The sequence below is a fragment of the Triplophysa rosa genome, linkage group LG25, assembly GCF_024868665.1.
Source record: "Triplophysa rosa linkage group LG25, Trosa_1v2, whole genome shotgun sequence".
NCBI classification, from domain to species: domain Eukaryota; kingdom Metazoa; phylum Chordata; class Actinopteri; order Cypriniformes; family Nemacheilidae; genus Triplophysa; species Triplophysa rosa.
Window position 1 is genome coordinate 1,322,944 of NC_079914.1, and position 20,953 is coordinate 1,343,896.

General features: G+C 44.4%; 1 protein-coding gene across 1 annotated transcript in view; it reads left to right on the plus strand.

Moving 5' to 3' along the window:
* lmcd1 (LIM and cysteine-rich domains 1) overlaps window positions 1–20,953 on the plus strand; it is an 84,063-nt gene that overhangs the window by 50,507 nt on the left and 12,603 nt on the right. The window contains exon 4 of the mRNA XM_057325848.1: window positions 10,307–10,642. Within this exon, the coding sequence (XP_057181831.1) occupies window positions 10,307–10,642 (336 nt within the window). The remainder of the gene's footprint in view (window positions 1–10,306; window positions 10,643–20,953) is intronic.

The window sequence follows — 20,953 nt, forward strand, 5'->3', positions numbered from 1 at the left end:
ATGTCCCTCATGCCTTGATGGGCACAGGAGTTCTCTTGTCTACAGACTGAGCACCAGTAGAAGGAGCTGGTGGTTCCCATTGTGATTTATGGCCATCGGGTTGACCACTCCTTCTTAAAGAATCACCTATAGGTGGCTGCTCTACTTAATCCTCTCTTTTTCCCTGTTTCCAGTGGGTTCTTCTCTATGGTGTCCTCCACAGTCTCTTCCAAGGACTCATCCTCTACTGACACCCTAGCTGTCTCCTCCACTGCCTCATCTACTGTCTTCTCCACAGTCTCCTTCTCTCACCTGGCCACCCTTTTAGGGAGCTGATCCTTTAGAGCGAAGCATGAAAGAATGCTCATTTTCCTCTTCCCTGACATCTTTGAAATAGACAAATGTAATATTTAATACTATACATTGTCTGGATAAAATATAATGAAATAGCCTAGGCCAAAGGTTTTCACAATGTGAAATGTGTATAATAGTTTTTTCTTTCCGTTTTCTTTCCTTCTGAATCAGAACTAATACTAAACAAGTGGCAGAATAGCTGCTGAAATTAGCAGGGATGAACACATGGTGTAGTTGCAGCTAGCAAAGGGATTCACTGTTAAAGCTGACTGTATACTGTTTAAGATATATATTTTCAATTACGTTAATTAAAGTGTCACTATGACAATGTGGACATGTGAAGCTTGACAACATTTAACTACAAACACATTATGTTGAAAACTAGGAAAAATGAGTGCAGATACTTACTGTGTGTGCTGCACATGTTTTAACCTCTCCACTGAGGAAAGGCAGAATGGGGGAGGGGATGTCACTGAGGACATCAGACAATTTCTTAAAGGGGAGTTTACAGCAATTACAGGGACGCATGCAAAAAGCTTAATATTATTATGAAAATAGAATATAAATTATCCAAATTATTTGTTTTATTAAATACATTGTTGAGGACAATAAGAACATTCAAAAAATATTTTCATTTTGTGCAATGTTTCCACTTTTTACACTCACTGAAGTTAGCTTAGCAGTGTGAGGGACATGCCAAAATCACATACATCGAATCAAAGAAAATGGTATAAAATGATAAAACACATTTTAAGAATCTTCTTATTGCAGTTGTATGTGTGTAAATATTAGGACATTTATAATAAAACCTCAAAATGTCATTATTTTACATTGTTCACGATGGCTCAGTGTTTCTGATGAGGACACCAAAAGGCACTTTATAGTGATAATGATCCATCTGAATTAATGTTGTGTTGAGCGAGCCTGTGAATCACAGAATGTGTCGTTGGAATCAGAATGTAAACGTTGATGCGAGAATATGTAAATCTTACCCGGATACAGCAATGCTATTTTCTGATTGGCTGTTCGGTAGCTATTTTTTTATTTGATTAGCTGGTGCGTGGCAGGGCCTTCTGAACTCTATGGGGAACTCACTTGATTCTTCTAATAGCGGCGCAACTTGGTGGGCGTTATCCTGAAAATTTCTCTGCGTGAGAAATACAAGGTGTGGCGTGTGAGCGTGTTGAAATGCGTGTGTCTCACGCTCAATGCGTGAGACTTGAGAGCCCTGTACTGATGTTCACCTCTTCTTCTTCTGGGACTAAATTTTCTGACTCTAACTCCTCCTACAGCTTTCAAGCTACAGCCACCAAACTTCATACAGATCTTCAGACTGGTCTCACTTGAGCTATACCTTTTCGAAGAGATCGGACTTACAGTTTTCCTGAAACAGCCGATCAAACTCCTGCGTATGTGCACTTCTGAGACTTGAGGTAAAGGTGGTGCTAGTGGAGCCGCTGGAACAAGCCGATGTTCGGCCTTGTTCCGAGTGTACACCAAGAAGTCATCAATGTAGACCAGCATGAAGCAGTGGAGGTACTCCCGGAAAACCTAATTAATGTAGCTTTGGAATACGGTGGGGGTGTTGACGAGACCATAGGGCATGACAAGGTACTCACAATGTCCAGTAGGTGTAACGAAGGCTGTCTTCCATTCGTTTCCCTCATGTATCCGAAATGAGGTTATATGCACTTCTGAGGTCCAGCTTGGTGAAGATCTGGGCTCCACGAAGCTGTTCCAGTGCTGATGGGACAAGAGTAAGGGGGTAACGGTACTTAAAGTGTGTCCGATTTCTGAATTACTCTTGTTTAGACAAAGTCAACTAACTGCTCCTCCATGTCAATTGATAGATATTTTCCTGGGCAACTGAAGGGGTCTCTGACCCAGGCAAACGAACGGAAATCCTCACTGAAATAACGGACAAATTGTTGTTTCAGTCCATCAATATGTTGAGGATCTACATCAATCAAAGGGGAGATATCTATTTATGTCTCTTGCACACAGTCGGCGAAGTTGGAAAACATTTTTATTCATCAACCGATCACGCCAAAGATACAATTTGTCAACAAAGGACTTTGACTTTTTCTGAAAGAAGCAAAATGTTTGCAACCCTTCCTTGCATCGACCTGTTCAACGAATTCAACCTTTCGAAAACGTCTACTAGGTATGCCAACAACACCAACCACAGGGGGTCGTGTGAGGATTGTTGGCTCTGGACTTTGATCTCTACCACTAGAGGTCGCTATCGGGTCCTATTTCTAGACTGTGGCGAGACCCATCATTAGTATAATTGCCCACACCTATGTCCCATTTATTCTGGGCTATTTAAGAAGCTCTGGTCCTCTCATTCAACGCTTGGTTATTGTTATGTGTTTTGCTGTCTCTAGCTCAAGCTCTTTTGGATTTCCCTTTGTGACTTTGTTTTTTGCACCGAGGATTTTTTGCTTTGTGGATTACCTTTGTTAGTTTTTTCTGTAGATTATTTTGCTTTTTGGGTTACCTCTCGTTTACGTTCTCTTTGGATTATTTGTTATGGATTATATCATTTTTGTGGAGGAATAAACCTACCTTACTTCTACCTGTTTGACTCTGTCCGTTTGCTGGATTCCTCACTTCCTCCGTGGCTCTGTGGTAGTGCGTCAGAGCGCTACGCCAACGACCCGGGTTCGGGCCTCAGCCTGACAGAATAACCAAGCCAACCATGAATCCAGCATCAGGTGATCCTCACGAAGTGCTAGCTACGGTGGTACAGCATGATTCGATGGTCCGACGTCATGAGACAGCTCTCGCACAACAGGAGACCGTGATGACCAAACACTCGCAGATCCTCTCTGAGCTGTTGGCGTCGGTTCGTCAGATTTTCGAGCGTCTACCCACGCCATCGGGAGTTATTCCATCTGGAACCACCACCCCGGGGGATTCCCAGGGCACTGTGACACCTACAGAACCACGCTTACCTCCACCGCAATGCTTCTCGGGTGATCCTAGTTCCTGTGATGGATTCCTCACCCAGTGTTCCCTCACCTTTGAATTACAACCAACTTCTTTTCCATCTGATCGGGCCAGGATCGCATATATCATCACCCTCCTCTCGGGCAAGGCACTTTCCTGGGCAGCGTCGGTGTGGAAGGCACAGGCACCATGTTGTTCAAGCCTGTTAAAGTTTGAGGAGGAGTTCAAACGAGTCTTCGATCACCCCCTCAGTGATCGATTAGCATCTAGGAGACTCCTGACGCTACAACAAGGCAATGAGAGTGTTGCCGAATATGCCATTCACTTCCGGACATTAGCAGCAGGGAGTGGGTGGAATGACGAGGCTCTGATGGTGTGCTTCTTGAATGGACTGACTGAGAGGATCAAGGACGATCTAGCCTTCAGAGAACCAGCAAGGGAGATCCAGACACTCATCGACCAGGCCATACAATTGGATAACCGACTGAGAGAGAGAGACCAGGTTCGTGTTCCTCTTCCTAGACTACCTACCAGAGTTACGTATGTTCCCAACACCCCAGCTTTTCAAGAACCCCCAGAACCCATGCAGTTGGGGAGGACCCGGCTGTCTCACTCGGAACGAGACCGTCGCATGAGGGAACATCGTTGCCTTTATTGCGGCTTACACGGTCACTTTCGATCAACTTGCCCCGAGCTCTCGGGAAACTCCCAGTCCCGCACAGGCTAGGAAGGACTGTAACGGGAGTCACACGTTCAGATCCACCGTCCAACGCTGGACGTTTCCTTCCTGTCACTCTCACTTGGGAAGATCACATGCACCAACTTCACGCTTTTATTGATTCCGGGGCAGCCGGGAATTTTATAGACATTTCCCTGGCCGAAAGGCTTCAGATTCCCACGGAACCTCTTCCTGAGCCCCTTACGGTTACTGCCTTGGATGGCAGACCGCTAGCTCCAGGGAGAATTACTCACCTTACCTCGGTGCTCGGGCTCATCACGGATCTCCATCGTGAAGAACTAAGTTTTCACCTCATTCAGTCACCTGAGTTCCCGATGATCTTAGGCCACCCCTGGCTTCTTCAGCACAGTCCACACTTGGACTGGACTACGGGTGCAGTTATCAGCTGGGGTTCCACGTGTCAGACTTCTTGCTTGACCCAGATTCTTCCCGAACCTGTCCTTGAGTCCCAAGAACCCTTAGACCTCTCTCGAGTCCCGTCTCAGTACCATCACCTCAAAACGGTGTTTTGTAAGAGAAGAGCTACTTCCCTACCACCTCACCGACCATATGATTGCACCATCGACTTACTCCCAGATAGTTGTCCTCCTAGGGGTCGGATATTCTCTCTGTCACCTCCCGAGCGTCTGGCCATGGACAAATACATCAAGGAATCCCTAGCAGCTGGTATTATCCGCCCCTCTACCTCTCCGGCGGGAGCTGGATTCTTTTTCGTGGGTAAGAAGGATGGTGGCCTCCGGCCATGTATTGATTACCGGGGACTTAATAAGATCACCGTGAGAAACCGGTACCCCTTACCTCTGATGGCCACAGCTTTCGAGATCCTACAAGAGGCGTCCATTTTCACGAAACTTGATTTACGCAATGCATACCACCTCGTGCGAATCAAGCAGGGGGATGAATGGAAAACGGCATTCAACACCCCAACTGGACATTATGAATACCGGGTCATGCCCTTCGGCCTCACTAATGCTCCCGCAGTCTTCCAGTGTCTTATCAATGACGTCCTCAGGGACATGCTTAATCTGTTTGTTTTCGTCTATCTGGACGATATTCTCATCTTTTCGAGTTCTCTGCAAGAGCATGTGGTCCACGTCAACAAGGTTCTCAGACGCCTGCTGGACAACCATCTCTACGTCAAACCCGAGAAGTGTGAATTCCACGTCACCAAAGTGCCATTCTTGGGGTTTATAATCCAGCCGGGTCAGGTAATGATGGATCCCTTGAAGGTTCAAGCCATTGCGGACTGGCCTACCCCTTCGTCGGTGAAAGAGGTGCAACGTTTTCTTGGCTTTGCCAATTTTTACCGTAAGTTCATCCTGAACTTCAGCACTGTGGTGGCTCCTCTGTCGGCTCTCACGAAGGATAAGGTGAGCAGGTTCAGCTGGGGACCCGCAGCCGAATCCGCATTCAAGCACCTCAAAGGACTATTTACTTCCGCCCCGGTACTAATCATCCCTAATCTGGACACTCCCTTTATTGTGGAGGTTGACGCCTCGGACTTGGGAGTTGGAGCGGTACTGTCTCAGAGGGGAGACGATGGCAAATTACACCCATGTGCCTTTCTGTCCCATCGTCTCACGCCCACTGAAGGGAATTACCACGTAGGGGATAGGGAGTTACTAGCCGTCAAACTGGCACTGGAAGAGTGGAGGCATTGGCTTGAGGGCGCCAAACATCCATTCCAGGTACTCACTGACCATAAAAACCTCGAGTACATCCAACAGGCTAAACGTCTCAATCCTCGCCAAGCTCGGTGGTCCCTATTTTTCAACCGCTTCCATTTCACATTGTCATATCGTCCTGGGTCAAAGAACTTGAAGCCAGATACACTGTCCCGTATCTATGTCAAGTCCCCTCAAGATGAGTCTGCACAACCTATCGTTCCCAGTGCTAGGATAGTCGCTCCCATCAAATGGGATCTGGGCGATAAGGTTAAGCAAGCACAATCCCGAGAACCAGACCCTGGAGGAGGACCCACCAACTGTCTGTTTGTTCCCAAGACTGTCAGATCCCAAGTGTTGCAGTGGAGGCACTCCTCGAAGTTCACTTGTCACCCGGGTATTGGGCGCACTCTCGAGTTCCTCCAGAGGTGGTTCTGGTGGCCAACCATCAAGGAAGATGTCACCACATATGTCAAAGCCTGTCCCACGTGCAACCGAAATAAGGTGCCTCACCGCCTACCCCAAGGATTATTACACCCCCTCCCCATACCCCACAGACCCTGGTCCCACCTCTCCATGGACTTCGTCACTGGCCTTCCCCCATCCAACGGCAAAACCACTATAATGGTTATAGTCGATAGGTTTTCCAAAACCGCCAAGTTCATTACCCTACCCAAGCTGCCCACAGCCAAAGAGACTGCCAAACTTATGGTGGAACATGTCTTCCGAGTATTCGGCATTCCCTTAGACATCGTCTCGGATAGAGGCCCCCAGTTTTCCTCACGTTTCTAGCGAGCCTTCTGCCAGTCCTTAGGAGCTACCGCAAGTCTCTCCTCGGGATTCCACCCGGAATCTAAAGGACAAACAGAGAGACTCAACCAAGATCTCGAGACCACCCTCCGGTGCATGGCAGCCAGAAACCCATCCTCATGGTCTGAGTTCGTCGTGTGGGCCGAGTATGCTCACAACACATTGAAGTCTTCTGCTACTGACATGTCGCCCTTTGAGTGTTTGTTCGGGTATTCCCCCCCTCTATTTCCCGAGCAAGAAGCAGATGTGAATATTCCTTCCGCCCAACGGTGGGTTAGACACTGCAAGCAGGTGTGGCAAAGGACTCGTCTCAAACTCCTCAAAACATCTCAGCTATATCAACAGCACGCCAACCGCAGACGCAGACCACCTCCTACCCTACGTGCCGGCCAAAGAGTGTGGCTCTCCACAAAGAACATTCCTTTGAGGGTAGAGTCTCGCAAGCTATCTCAGAGGTTCATCGGTCCATTCAAAATCGCCAGGAAAGTTAACCCGGTTACTTACAGGCTATAATTACCTAGGTCTCTGAAAATTAATCCCACATTTCACGTGTCTCTACTTAAACCTGTGTTGTCTTCTCCGTTCCTCACACCAGGCAGACCTCCTCCTCCCAGAATCATTGACGGCCAGCCCGCCTACACAGTCCGCCGTATCATGGATACCCGCCGAGTTCGTGGTTCTCGGCAGTATCTAGTGGATTGGGAGGGCTATGGTCCTGAGGAGCGCTCCTGGGTTCCGGCCAAAGACATCCTTGACCCCAAGCTGGTTAGAGAATTCCACGCTCTCAACCCCGGTCATCTTGGTGGGAACGTCAGGGGCCGTTCCTAGAGGAGGGGGTCCTGTGAGGATTGTTGGCTCTGGACTTTGATCTCTACCACTAGAGGTCGCTATCGGGTCCTATTTCTAGACTGTGGCGAGACCCATCATTAGTATAATTGCCCACACCTATGTCCCATTTATTCTGGGCTATTTAAGAAGCTCTGGTCCTCTCATTCAACGCTTGGTTATTGTTATGTGTTTTGCTGTCTCTAGCTCAAGCTCTTTTGGATTTCCCTTTGTGACTTTGTTTTTTGCACCGAGGACTTTTTGCTTTGTGGATTACCTTTGTTAGTTTTTTCTGTAGATTATTTTGCTTTTTGGGTTACCTCTCATTTACGTTCTCTTTGGATTATTTGTTATGGATTATATCATTTTTGTGGAGGAATAAACCTACCTTACTTCTACCTGTTTGACTCTGTCCGTTTGCTGGATTCCTCACTTCCTCCGTGGCTCTGTGGTAGTGCATCAGAGCGCTACGCCAACGACCCGGGTTCGGGCCTCAGCCTGACAGGGTCGTCCAAGTAACGTGCAAGGTTGGACTTTGCATAAACTAGAAACTCCTTCCCTTCTGAATGTAATTCATAGAGTCGATGTAAAATCCGACCTCTGGAGACCCAGCGCAGCTCAGTGTGAAATAGGTGCTGCTCATGTTCACCTCCCATTTCCTGACAAAGCAAGGAAAACAAGCGTGCATTTAATGACCGTGCTTTAATAAAATTCACCATTTGTACTGCTTGTTTCAAAACTGATTCGAGAGACTCAGGCATTTGCTTTGATTCAAGTGCTTCATGATGAATCATACAGTGGGTCCATTTGGCTAATGGGGCTAAATGTTGGACACGAGTGACCAGGCCGCTAAACCCTCCCCGTCATGGAACGCACCCCGTCCGTGCATATGCCAACACACGTGTCCCATGACATGCTTGCGTCCCGTATAAAGCCATTCAACATGTCAAATAGTGCCTCGCCAGTTGTGTGCGCTGGAAGAGCATGTCATCCACAATGTTGCAATTTTTTATATATCTGACAAATTTAAGCTACTGTGCTAACCCCGCAACATCAGATGTCTCATAAAGCTGCAGTGCATAGTACTGGCTGTGCATGATGTTACCTAGCAACTGTTACTTAATGTCATTTGCCATGTCAGATATGCGGCGACTAACGGTGTCATTCGAAAGGGGGATGTCACCAATCTGGTTTGCGAAAATTTCACCAAACATGACTTGGCAGATGTGTTTAGCAACAGGTAGGATAACGTTTTGGCAATTGTGTGTTTTTTCCTAATCTAGCAACTCGTTGCGAGATGAAGTAGGATGTTTCTAGACACTTGTTTGATACTGACGTGTGTTTGCTTATGGTGCGTTTCTGCTGTGTGAGGCAAGATAACTTTAATTTTTTGTCTTTAAATTATGTGTGCTTAGTTTCTAAATGGGGCTTCAACTTGCATGGCTTCATGCAATCATTTACTTGCAAATCTGGCATATCACACACTGGGGCAGCGGTTCAGCATCTGTTCCAGCCACTGCAAAGCCAAACTGAAGATAGCTCTCATCATACTTTTTAGCTGGAGGTACTGATGACAGACCATCGCCATAACTCCTTTTGCCACGCATGACGAACTTATCCATACTACCTTATCACCATGGGCTAGTTCAACTCGACTGGTAGTGGTATCTCACTCGACTCGAGCCCACACTGACAGCAATACGTAAAAGGCGGTTTTGAGCTCTGCCCTCCAACTCAGAAGGAAAATACAGAGGGAGAAGGAATGTGTTTTTAAACATTTTTAATTATAATCATTTTAAAATATTTTTAAATGACATTTATTTGAATAATGAATAGATTTACATGGATTTTTATATTATTATTTGTTTATTCACGTTGTAATTGAAAAGGAATAAAATACACTTGAGTGCCCAAATGATGAATTGTTTCTTAGCTTTGTTCTCTGAATAAAATTGCGCCCCCCCAGTTGAGAACCACTGCAGTAGTGGTAAGAGGATGTACATTTACAGAGGAGGTAGAAACCACACTCACTGTTGGACGTGGAGTACGAGTGGGACAAGTGAGTGAGAGCGTGCAGAGCCTGGTGTGCCCGTGACATTAATAGTATGGGACTCAAGACTTCTTTATGTTCATACTGTTTCTTACTGGGACAGATTCTTAGGACAATTTACCATGATTTTATTATAGTAAAATATAGTAAAAGTTAGCAGTTAGTAAGAGTTTTTAGTGCACTGTAAACAGGGTCTAAATGGCCAATTAACTTTCTGGGGAACTTTCTGAGAAAGACTACAATGCTATTTTGAAGAAAGATAACCTGTATTAAAGACAGACAAATATGTACAGGGAATAAACATGCAAAAAAAAATGTATATGACAGACGGATCTCTAGTGATCAGATTTTAAATGTGACAGGTCCTATAAGGATTTACGTAGCTCTTCACCATTAGACTCACTTTTTTTCTACTACAGCTCTTTCTTTTCTAAGGTCATTTGTTTTACGCGTGAGCAGCGCGTCAAATCTTACGCGGTCCTCTGACGTGGTTTATTTTTTAAAGCTTCTTTTATGCACCAAATGCTTTACATCTTTAACATTTTTAAGACCTTTAATCAGCCATCCAAGTTGAGAAATATGTGACAATGCGCTGTACCCGTGGCGCGTTACGGTTCTGATGCGGCCACTGGAGCTGATTGTGGCCACTCTTGTCAATGAGTTTGTTTATACCAGCCATGCAGCAACACGTTACTGAAGCGGCCCTCCGTGCTGCCTCTCAAAAGATTTGTACCTATTCTATTTTTGACAGACGCCGTGTCCAAGCTGCACAGTTTTATGTCAAAATAAAAGTCCCTGTGCAGACTTTCATTCGTATTTCACATCACATATCTTTGACATGCTAAAGTAGTGTGAAGTGTATTAACATATTGACCCAAGAGAATTATTACACCTACAGTACTTGTTCGTTCATTAATGCTGTGTCTCCCTCAGGCAATGCAGTACATGGAGCTTATCCCTGAAGACAGGCGACCTGTGGCTGGCACTGAAGGTGCATTATATCGCCACAGGCAACTGATGAGACAGTTGCCCTTCTACGATCAGGACCCCACATACTGCCACAGTCTGTCTGAGGCAGAGCTGAAGGCCATGGCTCAGTTTGTGAGATCCTATAAGGATGAAGCTCTAGGAGTAGGGGAAATTGCTCTGCCTGGGGAAGGAGGAAAGGCCAAGCAAAAGAATGAAAAAGCCATGCACAGTCCACAACAGTCTTATGCAGTGACCACTGCCAATGGAACAACAGAGGAGAACAACAAAAAGAGTGAATCTGTAAGTGTATAATAGACATTGCCTTGCAGAAGTATTCAGACACCTGATCAATTCTCGACTGTTACACATGTGACATGGTACACTGAAATTTCGTTGTGATTGATATTTTATTTTAAAAGACTGAAACTCAAAATTAATTATTTTTAGGTGACATTTTATTCTCAGGAAGCTGCCAGGTTACAAAGATGAAAGAAATCGCTTTAACAATAACACAATAACTTTACCATTGGCATCCACCTGTGATAATCCTGTAAACTCTGGAATCATGTATGTTGGATAAAAAACATAATTGGTCATGTCCCGATCCCATACCCTGCATGCTCCTGTCTGCCTCCGCTGACCTAAATAAAGGACAAAAAGCCCAAAAATATAATTATAAAAATGGTTCGTGTTTTAGTTCTTGCTGGCTTTATTCATGCAGAATATTTACTTTATTTACTCAACAGAATCAGCGAAAACAACGTTAGAGGAAAAAGTACTTATAGTTTTTTTGGTTCTATTGAACACAAAAGAAGATATTTTGAAGAATGTAGGACAGCAAACAGTTCTGGGGATCTTTTGACTACCATTGTCATTTTTTTCTACTATGGTAGTAAATGGGGTCCAAGAACTGTTTGGTTACAAGCACTTATCCAAATATCTTTCTTTGTGTTCAACCAAACAAAGGAATTTATACACATTTGGAACAACTCGAACAAGTTGTTCAACAGAACAAAAAAAATGATAAAGTAATTTTTCCTACTATGGGAGTCAATGGGGGTGCAAGATCTGTTTGGTATAAGCATTCTTCCAAATATCTTTCCCTTTGTTAATCAGAACAAAGAAATATACAGATTTGGAAAAACGTGAAGGTGAGTAAATGATGACAGAATTTTCATTTTTGGGTGAAGTATCCCATAAAACTTAGAACGTTCTTAGCTTTTTAGGTTAAAGGGATAGTTCACTCATAAAAATAAAAGTCCAGTCATTTTTCCACCCTCATAGGATTAAAAACATGTAGGCTATATGACTCGTTCTTCTAAAACCCCATTCACACAGCCCGCTGATCCCAGAAAATTGCCAAAAACTTGCCAGAGTGCCTTCTGTGTGAACGCAAACGCATCCCGGATAGATCCGAAAAGTGATTCTGGAAAGGGGTCCTAGTAACATTAACGGGATCAGTCCCGGAAAGCCCCCTGTGTGAACTAAAGGCAGAAACAATGCCGTAAAAGCCGTGTAGTGATGACACACATCTATAATAAATTGTAAATAATTTGGCTATGAAAACAAATATAGTTAAGCGATTAATTTTTGTTTGTTAGTAAATCAAAAACTAAAAAATAGTCCTACTATTTGTCTTTAGCTAAATCGTGGATGAATGCAAGAGTCATAATCACCAAACTTAAGGTCAGATGCGAGAATAGCATTGTCTGCTTCTAAACGCAGTTTAAACTTGAAATTACTTTTATCAAAACTATTAACACGAAAATACACAGCGCTTCAAAAAACTTGATCGCTTACCAACCTTTAAAACGTGTGTGCACCTGCCGTGCTCGTGCTGTGCTGCAGAGAAGCCCGTGTGTTTCTGTGAAGACACTAGCCTGGTTTCCATCCAAAGTTGCGAATTTAGCTTATGCGCAAAATGAATATCACATAAAACATTTGCGAATGAATAAGCACTGTTTCCATCCAACTAGTCAACCGTCACTTTCCTAATAAACTGCCACTAAATATAAGTAAGAAAAGTAAGCGTAGCCACTGAATATAATAATTTTCATATATAATAATACTTGTGCAAGCAGACGATTACGAAACACAATAAATGCAGTGCTTTTGTGGAGGGCTGCTGTTTGGGAAACACAGTCGTGACAGTTTTAAGAGGCAATTACAGAAATACTTGACAACTTGCTCAGGCATTTAAGAATGACCATAACAACATTTCTGATGCTGTGTAACCAGATCAGTACTCTGGTTAGTCAGGTTAAGCCGTCTCATAGTGCAGTTACGTGACTTTTTGGAGGAATTTATTCGGCAAATGGGTTTCCATCTCCCATTATTCACATTAACCCTTTTTCGAAAAAAATGAAAAACCACCTCAAGCGAGTGTAAAAACTTGTTTTGCGAATTAAGGGTTCTTAATTAGAAATTTGGCGTTTCCATCACTCGTTTCTGACAAAATGAGAATATAACCAGAGTGATGGAAAACCCGCTGTTAACAGACTAACTCCAAACTTTCACCTGAACATTTATGTGCTTGTTTTTCTCAACAAAAACATTGTAAATATAAACATGATGGTTTTTAAAGCATTATGATCAATATGCTTTAGGCCCAATTAACGGGTTTTTCATTCAATCTGCGTGATCTTATTCCGAAATGGTTACACAATCTAAATGCTAAAAAACTTTTCTAAAACTTTGTTTTAAACTCACATTTTTGTACATCATATTACTGAAAAATTATTATACCGTGCCTTTTGTATTGCATTAGGCTATTATTCTGCCCTCATGGAACGTGACTGTTATCCACTAGACAGATAGCGAACATTTAGAATAAAATCCCAAGGCGTACTTTTCTTGGCGATTAATCTTTACTGTAAAACTGCAAATACAGAAAATGAAACATGTAAATAAACATTATAGGAAAACATAAAGTCAGCTAAATCACTTGTTACAATCAAAGATACACAACAACGTGTTACAACAAATTACTTACAGTCAAATGTTTTCTAAGGATAAACTGTTAAAAGATTGCATATATGAGCTTTGCTGTGTCATCTTCGTCTCTCTCTCATTTTCTGAATGCTCTAGAACAGGGGTGGCGAACCTGTTTGGCATGATGAGCCAAAAAATATACCTCATCACTGCAAAGAGCCACATATATGGAAAAAACTGTCTAACAAGAACTTTTACACAAAATTACATAAATGAGCCTTTATAAGCCTACCTTTTTTAACATTAGTGTGACACCTGGCAGTCTTTCATTTCCACAATACTTTTTTAGGTTTGGCTTGTATTCAGTTGTGGCGACTCGCAGTAACTCTTTCACATATCTGTCAGTAAGAACAGAGTGATGCTTTGATTTGACTTGTTTCAGGGTGGAAAAAAGTGATTCACAGATGTAAGTCGACCCAAACATTGACAACAGTTTGAGTGCAGCCTGTTTGACATTGGGATATCTCTCAGTTGGCACCATGTTCCAAAACTCCACGGTTCCTTCCCTCAGAGTACACTTAAGTCTGTCATCCTCAGAAAGTTCAATCATTTCAAGCTGAGATGCTGCTTCATCTTCTACTAAAGGGGCTTTCAAACAGTCTGTTTCAGCAGTGAACGGGTTGATGAGGAATGTAATCTCAGGTCTTTTTTGCCGTAAATCAGAGAATCTGTTTTCAAAACTCTGCTCAAGATTTTCAAGGAGTGTTGCATACCGTTCAGCACTCGCTTTTACAACCTCTGCCACTTGTTAACTTGCCTTCAACAAAGAGGGAAAATGTGTGAGCTCTCTCTTTTGTAGATGTGTCTTGAACAGCTTGAGTTTGTTGATAAATGTGAAAACACTTTGCACCAAGTCAGGCAGCAACTTTAACCTCCCTTGCAGATCCACATTTAGTCCATTCAAATAATGCAGCATGTCGACCAAAAATGCCAAATCTGATATCCACTGGGGGTCATGCAGCTCAGGATAGTCCTTCTCTTTCTCCGCAAGAAACACCTTCACTGGATTCAAAAGCTCAAAAAAGCGGGAAAGAACATTACCTCTTGAAAGCCATCTCGCAGTGCAGAAGCACATCAGATGGAAGATCTTCATCAAGATCAGCAATGAGATTTCAGAACTGTCTGTGATTGAGAGCATGCGTGCGTATAAAATTGACAATTTCCAGCACAGGTTTCGTTACGTGGTCTAAGTTTAGTTTTTTAGACACCAAGTGTTCTTGGTGAATAATACAGTGAAACTTCCAAAAATCTGGAAAACGTTCATCAGCTTTACACAACCCTACAAGGCCATTCTTAGATCCGACCATAGATGGCGCTCCATCCGTGGCAATTGCGGTTAGTTTTGATAACGGTAGATTGGCTTTCTCAACAGCTGTCATCAGTGTCTCTTTCAGGTCGATGCCACGAGTCCTGTCTGTCAGTGGCATAATGTCAAGCAGCTCTTCTTTAATCGTGCAGTCTTCTGACACAGAACGAACAAATATTGCCATCTGTGGCTTATCCTGAACATCGCAGGATTCATCAACAGCAATGCTGAAATACATGCACTTCTGAAGATCGGAATATACATTCGTTTCAACAGCGTTATTAATGTCCGATATTCTTTGTTCAACAGTGTGTCGTGACAATTGAAGGTCCGCTACGGAATGTTTCAAATGTTCGTTTTCGGGACAAAAAACATCAATAACATCATTGAGGCACTTTTTAATGAAGTCCCCTTCACTGTACGGCTTTTTAGCTCGCGCAATATTCCATGCCAGCTGATATGATGCTAATGTGACCGTCTCTGAATGTTTGGTAAATTTCCGAAAGAGCTGAGTTTGCTTCTCTGACTGACGTTTCAACGTTTTTACCTTGTGCTTTCGAAGTTCACTGCCTTTGGGAAATTCCCGGCCGTCGGTAGGATGGAGTGTGGAGAAATGGCGCTCAAGATTTGAAGCCTTAAAATGCGACAGTGAAGTCTGACATATCAAGCAGAATGAATTTCCGTTTCTTTCAACAAAAAAATATAAATCCTCCCATTCAGATTGAAATGTTCTGTGCTCATCTACATATTTGCGTTTAGCTGTACGCTTCCCTAACTCCGCCATGATGATTGCCAATTACAGTACGAACTAGACGAGGCTAGCCGCTAGTAGTGCATGACGTTCAGTACAAAAATAATTATTTAAAAAAGATAATTTCATTTTTTTATTTCAAAATTAATTTGTATACATTTCTGTTTAGTTTAGTTCGGTTTAATATTATTTTAAAACAAATAATGCGATTAAGAAGCAACTTGTGGATAGATGATTTAAGAGCCGCAAAGAGGCAGTCAAAGAGCCGCATGTGGCTCGAGAGCCGCGGGTTCGCCACCCCTGCTCTAGAACATGCGCACATCCGTGAGATTAGATCGCAACTTCAAAATAAAAGTCTAGGGCGAAATAAAGGCAAAATAATACAATTTTAATTTCTAAGAGCAGCACACTCCCCCGCATGGTATAATGAAATTATGCCACTATCTATTTACATTTAACTTTTGTCTTGCATCTAGTCTTTCAAAAATGTCTCTACGATTCCTGAGAAAATTAGCTATTTCTGAGATTGGTCTCAGAAAGAATTTAGTGGTTCCTTGGTCAACAATTTTCACTTCTACTTTACGAACCATTTTATCTGCACTTGGAAAGGTTTTTACGACAAGTCCAACTGGCCATTTGTTCCTTGGTGCTTGACTTTCTTTCAAAAGCACAGCATCACCAATTTTTACATTTGGTTTCTCATCAAACCACTTTTTTCGATTCTGCAGTGTTGACAAATAGTCCCTTCGCCACCTTTTCCAGAATGTATTTGCGAGACACTGCACTTGTTTCCATTGTTTTGTATGGAGATCATTTGTATCAAAATCTCCTTCTGGAGCTGAAACTGCATTTCGTTTCTGTCAACAACAATGCTGGAGTGAGTATCACAGGTGCATCTGGGTCCGTCGACACCGGTATCAAAGGTTAACTTCGGCTATTAGAGTTGACAAAACTTCATGTGTGAGGCGTGTGGGCTTTTGAATTAGCATACCATACAGAATTCATCTAGCAACTCCAATGAGTCTCTCCCAAGATCCCCCCATATGTGAAGCATGGGGTGGATTGAATATCCATGTATCCATTCGTACCTCTATCAGATTGAAGTATTTTTGCTGGGCCACGGATGGAAAAGAATCGTCATAATGCATTGATGAAACTCGACGTAGACATAGATTCAATCAGCTCGAAATGCACTGCTCTGACGGACAGGCACACAAAAATCACTGCCCAGCGCTTTGAATCTGCACTGCAACCTCTTGAACGACATGTACCTTCACTCCATGGGCCAAACACATCAATGCCCACGTTAGTAAAGGGTGGTACAGTAGATAGTCTATCTGCAGGCAAACTTGACATCTGCTGAGTCTGCAATCTTCCTCTTAACTTGCGGCAGATAACACAGTTGTGAATGATGCTGGAAACGAGACGTTTGCTCCCTATTGTCCAAAATCCAGCAGCTCTGATTGCTCCATCAGTAAAATGGCATCCCTGGTGCGCTACTTGGTTGTGATTCATGTTTCTCAAAACTCAGAACTCAAGGTCGAACCAGCCAACGACCCAGACGTTTCCTGCCCTTACATGCCAAAGGCACATCACCAAGTGGCACGATGATAGCAGGCACCATAAAGGAACTAGGCGCAGTTATCTCAGACATCAGCTTTGCACTATTCCCACGCTCTCCACAACAACACCAGCATCAGACATTTCCTCTTCTGTCAAGTGCACGCAGTTTCCATTGGACTCATGCCTGTCAACCATCGCCATGGCCTAGGACACCCGTGTTTTGAACTTGAAATGGAATAACCAATGCTGTAACTGCTACTTCCTGGTTCTCGTGAATCTCACAGCCCCAAGGGGGGCCCTGTCAAGTGCGAGAACTTTCTACTAGACTAGAACAGCCCAGAGCTTTGCACTCTGGTGAATAAATGAGACTCTAGCACCTGCATTCACCAAAAGGGGTCATTGTTCAGCTCAACACACAGTGGGACCAAGCCCTCAACCACACATACTCAGTGGAATACGTGGAGCATGGCCCACTCTGGAAGCCCCACCCCCTTTTTACTGAATAAGTCATCTTTTGCAGTGACATACTGTACAAGTGAGTACAGTTACCAAAGACTTTGAACAATGCCTTCATGAAGAGCATGACAGCGGATTACCACCCTAAGGAGATGGACAACGCCCTGCACCTGCCATCAACTGCAAGTGCTAGAGCTGCTCTTCACAAAAGACAATGATGCAGAACTAATGTCAACTAGGTGGCCCCACTCACAGAACCACATGACATTACATCCCAAGCTAGCTGCATCCTGGGCTACAGAGAACACCACCTACAAGGTTTGTGAACTGTTAAAAAGAACTGCCCAATCATGTAAATGAGCACTCAAGACGGTGCCATGTACACACCCAAATGGCACCTGCGCTTCACCACATGCCTGATCTACCCTTGCTGAATGGAGTTCCATCTGAAAGCTGGACTTGCCAAACACTGCCTTAACACTGGTCTACACCGACAACGTGACCAGAATGAAAGGGGGGTAGCCGAGCACCAGCTGAACACGGCTCTTACCTCAGCCTGAGCACCCAGATGACAAGAGCTGCTCCGTGCTTCACAAGCTATCCAGCGATGTTCCATTCACATCAGAACACAGAAGGTAACCATAGAGACCTGCCACCAACCTGTGATGTTTCTAATAGTCAACGCCTCCTCACCACAGATCCCATGCACACAAAGCCACATGGTCGACAACATAACGGTGAGGCACTGCACACCCAGAGCAGGTGTTTTGTGGAAAATGACAAGCGTGTCCCACTGCAACACTTCAAGCTGGGGCCCCAAACATCACAGCACAAGTGACAGCTATCCGGATTAATCCTTCAAATCGCAACAGCTCACAAAAAAAAACTCCATCAGACAATTTCTTACCTGCATAGACTCAACGTAGGCTAAGCTAAGTTTCACACGCTATCACTTGGCAAGAAACATAGCGAATCATAAGCCAGTTGAGCATTAACACCTGTTCCAGACACCTAGTGTCATCACAAAGGAACACGATATGCTCCTCTGCGGGAAAAGGTGAAAGAACATTCAAAGTAAACCTGTGAAAACTGAGGCATTTTGCGGAAACCGGTGGTCACCAAAAACCCACCCGCCCATCCCAAGCATCGCTTCTAAGCCACAGCTACCACCTCACGCCGCCCGCATCACACCCACCCACACTGGCTCTGCCTAAAATACAGCTTCGCTTAAGCAACCACCAATGCTCACAAGCGATGCTAAACACCTTCCTTTCACGATGTCCAACCTTGCTGCGTCTAATAAGCAAAATCCTCTAGTCTGTTCCTGTAACAACACAGCGCCACGGCGTGCAACTTTCCAGGAACAAAGGGGGGTCATGCTGATGTATGCCTACGACGCACCATGGGCCAGACACCAAAGCCACTAACACACAAAGAAGTGGCGCACTGCCCTGGCATGCAGCGACAGAGCACATCAGTAGATGTTGAGTTGATTCTAGCTCCAACCAGCAAACTTCACACCCTCACTATGACGCAAAACAGCCACCTACCCAGGGTAGAACATCAAGAAAGATTGTGTGTGACCTATGCCCAGGTCAACAAAAGGCAACTATGACTTTTTACAATCACACGCAAGTTCACCAAGCGGGTAGAGTACCACCCAGCATCCCACGAGACAGACCACTGCATCACAGCACACCTCCACATGTTCTCCAGGTTCAGACGGCTACTGATAACCAGCTCAGACAGAAACGCCCACACCAGGACCGACATCAGTCACAGAGGGTTTGGAAACCAACAAGCATACAAGCCAACTCCATTCTCTGAAACAGTCTCAGCCGGCCAAGTGTAAGGAACCAACTGAACAACAAGCAGTACGCTGGAGAAGTATGTGTCTGTTAACATGTAAACTGGGACGGGAACAGCCCCCTTGTGTCCACCACCATCAAAGGGACCTCAAACCAACCGACGTGTGTGTCTCTTTTTGATCTGATGGCCTAAGCTCAGACAATACCACCACAACATCCAAAGTGCCAGCCAAGAGACTTCAACCTTGTCACACCCTACACCGCTCACCAGTACTTCAATGAAAGACACTGGAGCATGACACCTGCTTTTGCTCTGTAATCACTGCAGAAAACGTGAACGCCAGAGAGCATGCTGCACCCGGCAAGATTCACAAGAGGAATGTGATGTGGATGACAAGATTTCATGTCATAACAACTACGTGAGACAACCTCCCATCTGTTGTCCAAGAAACTTCTGCCAACTTAGGGCCAACCAACCCCCTTCAAGCCCATCTTGCATACTCTCTGGGTAGTGTGATCCCTCTGCACATAGCCCCCGAGCAAGGCGAGATGGCATTTCTACTGAACCTACCTATTATCGAGGCCTTACAGACTCTGGATCAGATGTCTGCTCTCGCCAACTCCCCTGTGGTCCGGTCCTGGACCGCCGCGGACACTGCACTGTGCCTAACCACCACATTAGGGTATGCCCTTATTCTTGGCTTGTCCTTCGGCCTTTACAGAAGGGTCAACGGAATGCAGGAGTCAGTGAACAAGTGTACGGCGGCGTTTCCTCGGGCATTCAAACGGAGTCGCGAGAAGAGAGGCACGCAAGCTGAGCCCGAACCTAACCTCCTCGAGATTGACCTACTGCCAGTGCGCCACAGCACTGAGGATCAGTAAGACCCACCTGTCACCTCGACCATTACGATCCAGACAACCATCGGCCGTCTAAGCTTCTAAAAACCCCGTCGTCCGAAAGGGGGGATATGTAGGGTATGGTCGGATCAAAGTTGACCATCTGTGATCGTAAAACACAGTAACCTCTCAGCAGGATTACGACCAGGCACCAACAAGTCTGGCCAAATGTCCTATTCTCAACACCTTCATCTAAACCAGGACAGATTTGGATACTCTCTCCTAGACTACAAAGGAGGTTCTTGGGGGAGGACATGACTGTTCACCAAAGTGAGAAAAGCCATGTGGCCCCCAGGGACTGAGAGCCTCAAATTCTTCCAAAAAAAGTCTCTTTCTCTTTCCTTAGCCACAAGAGACTGGTTTAAAGTGTATACACATGAATCTCCACATTGTATGCTTGTCTCTATGTTATTCTCCTTCACCTATAACCTCAAAGGCATATGTGCTTAGTGGTATTCTGTGTATATTTACATTCTTGTCCAAACTACAGGTCAATGTAATCGTAACCCCTTCATATTTCATATCTACGTGTTTCCCTTTTCATGTCTTAGATTATGGTGTATAGCACAGTAATGTATTTTATACCAAACTCATTTTATTCTATTCTAAGTCTATTCCTGCTCCAAACTACCAGGCGATCATAAATGCAAATGAGTGAGTGTGCCGGACAAAGAAACATGTTTTCGCGCCCAAAACTATCTCATCACATTGGATCGCCCACCTTGGAGGGGCGTCGTGACGCCCTCTGTGTTAAAACATCTGAACACGCAGGAAAGCTTGCTATTTTGTGTATGTTCGTTCGCTTGTTTGCGTTCGCGCTCGTGCGCATTCGCTCGCTG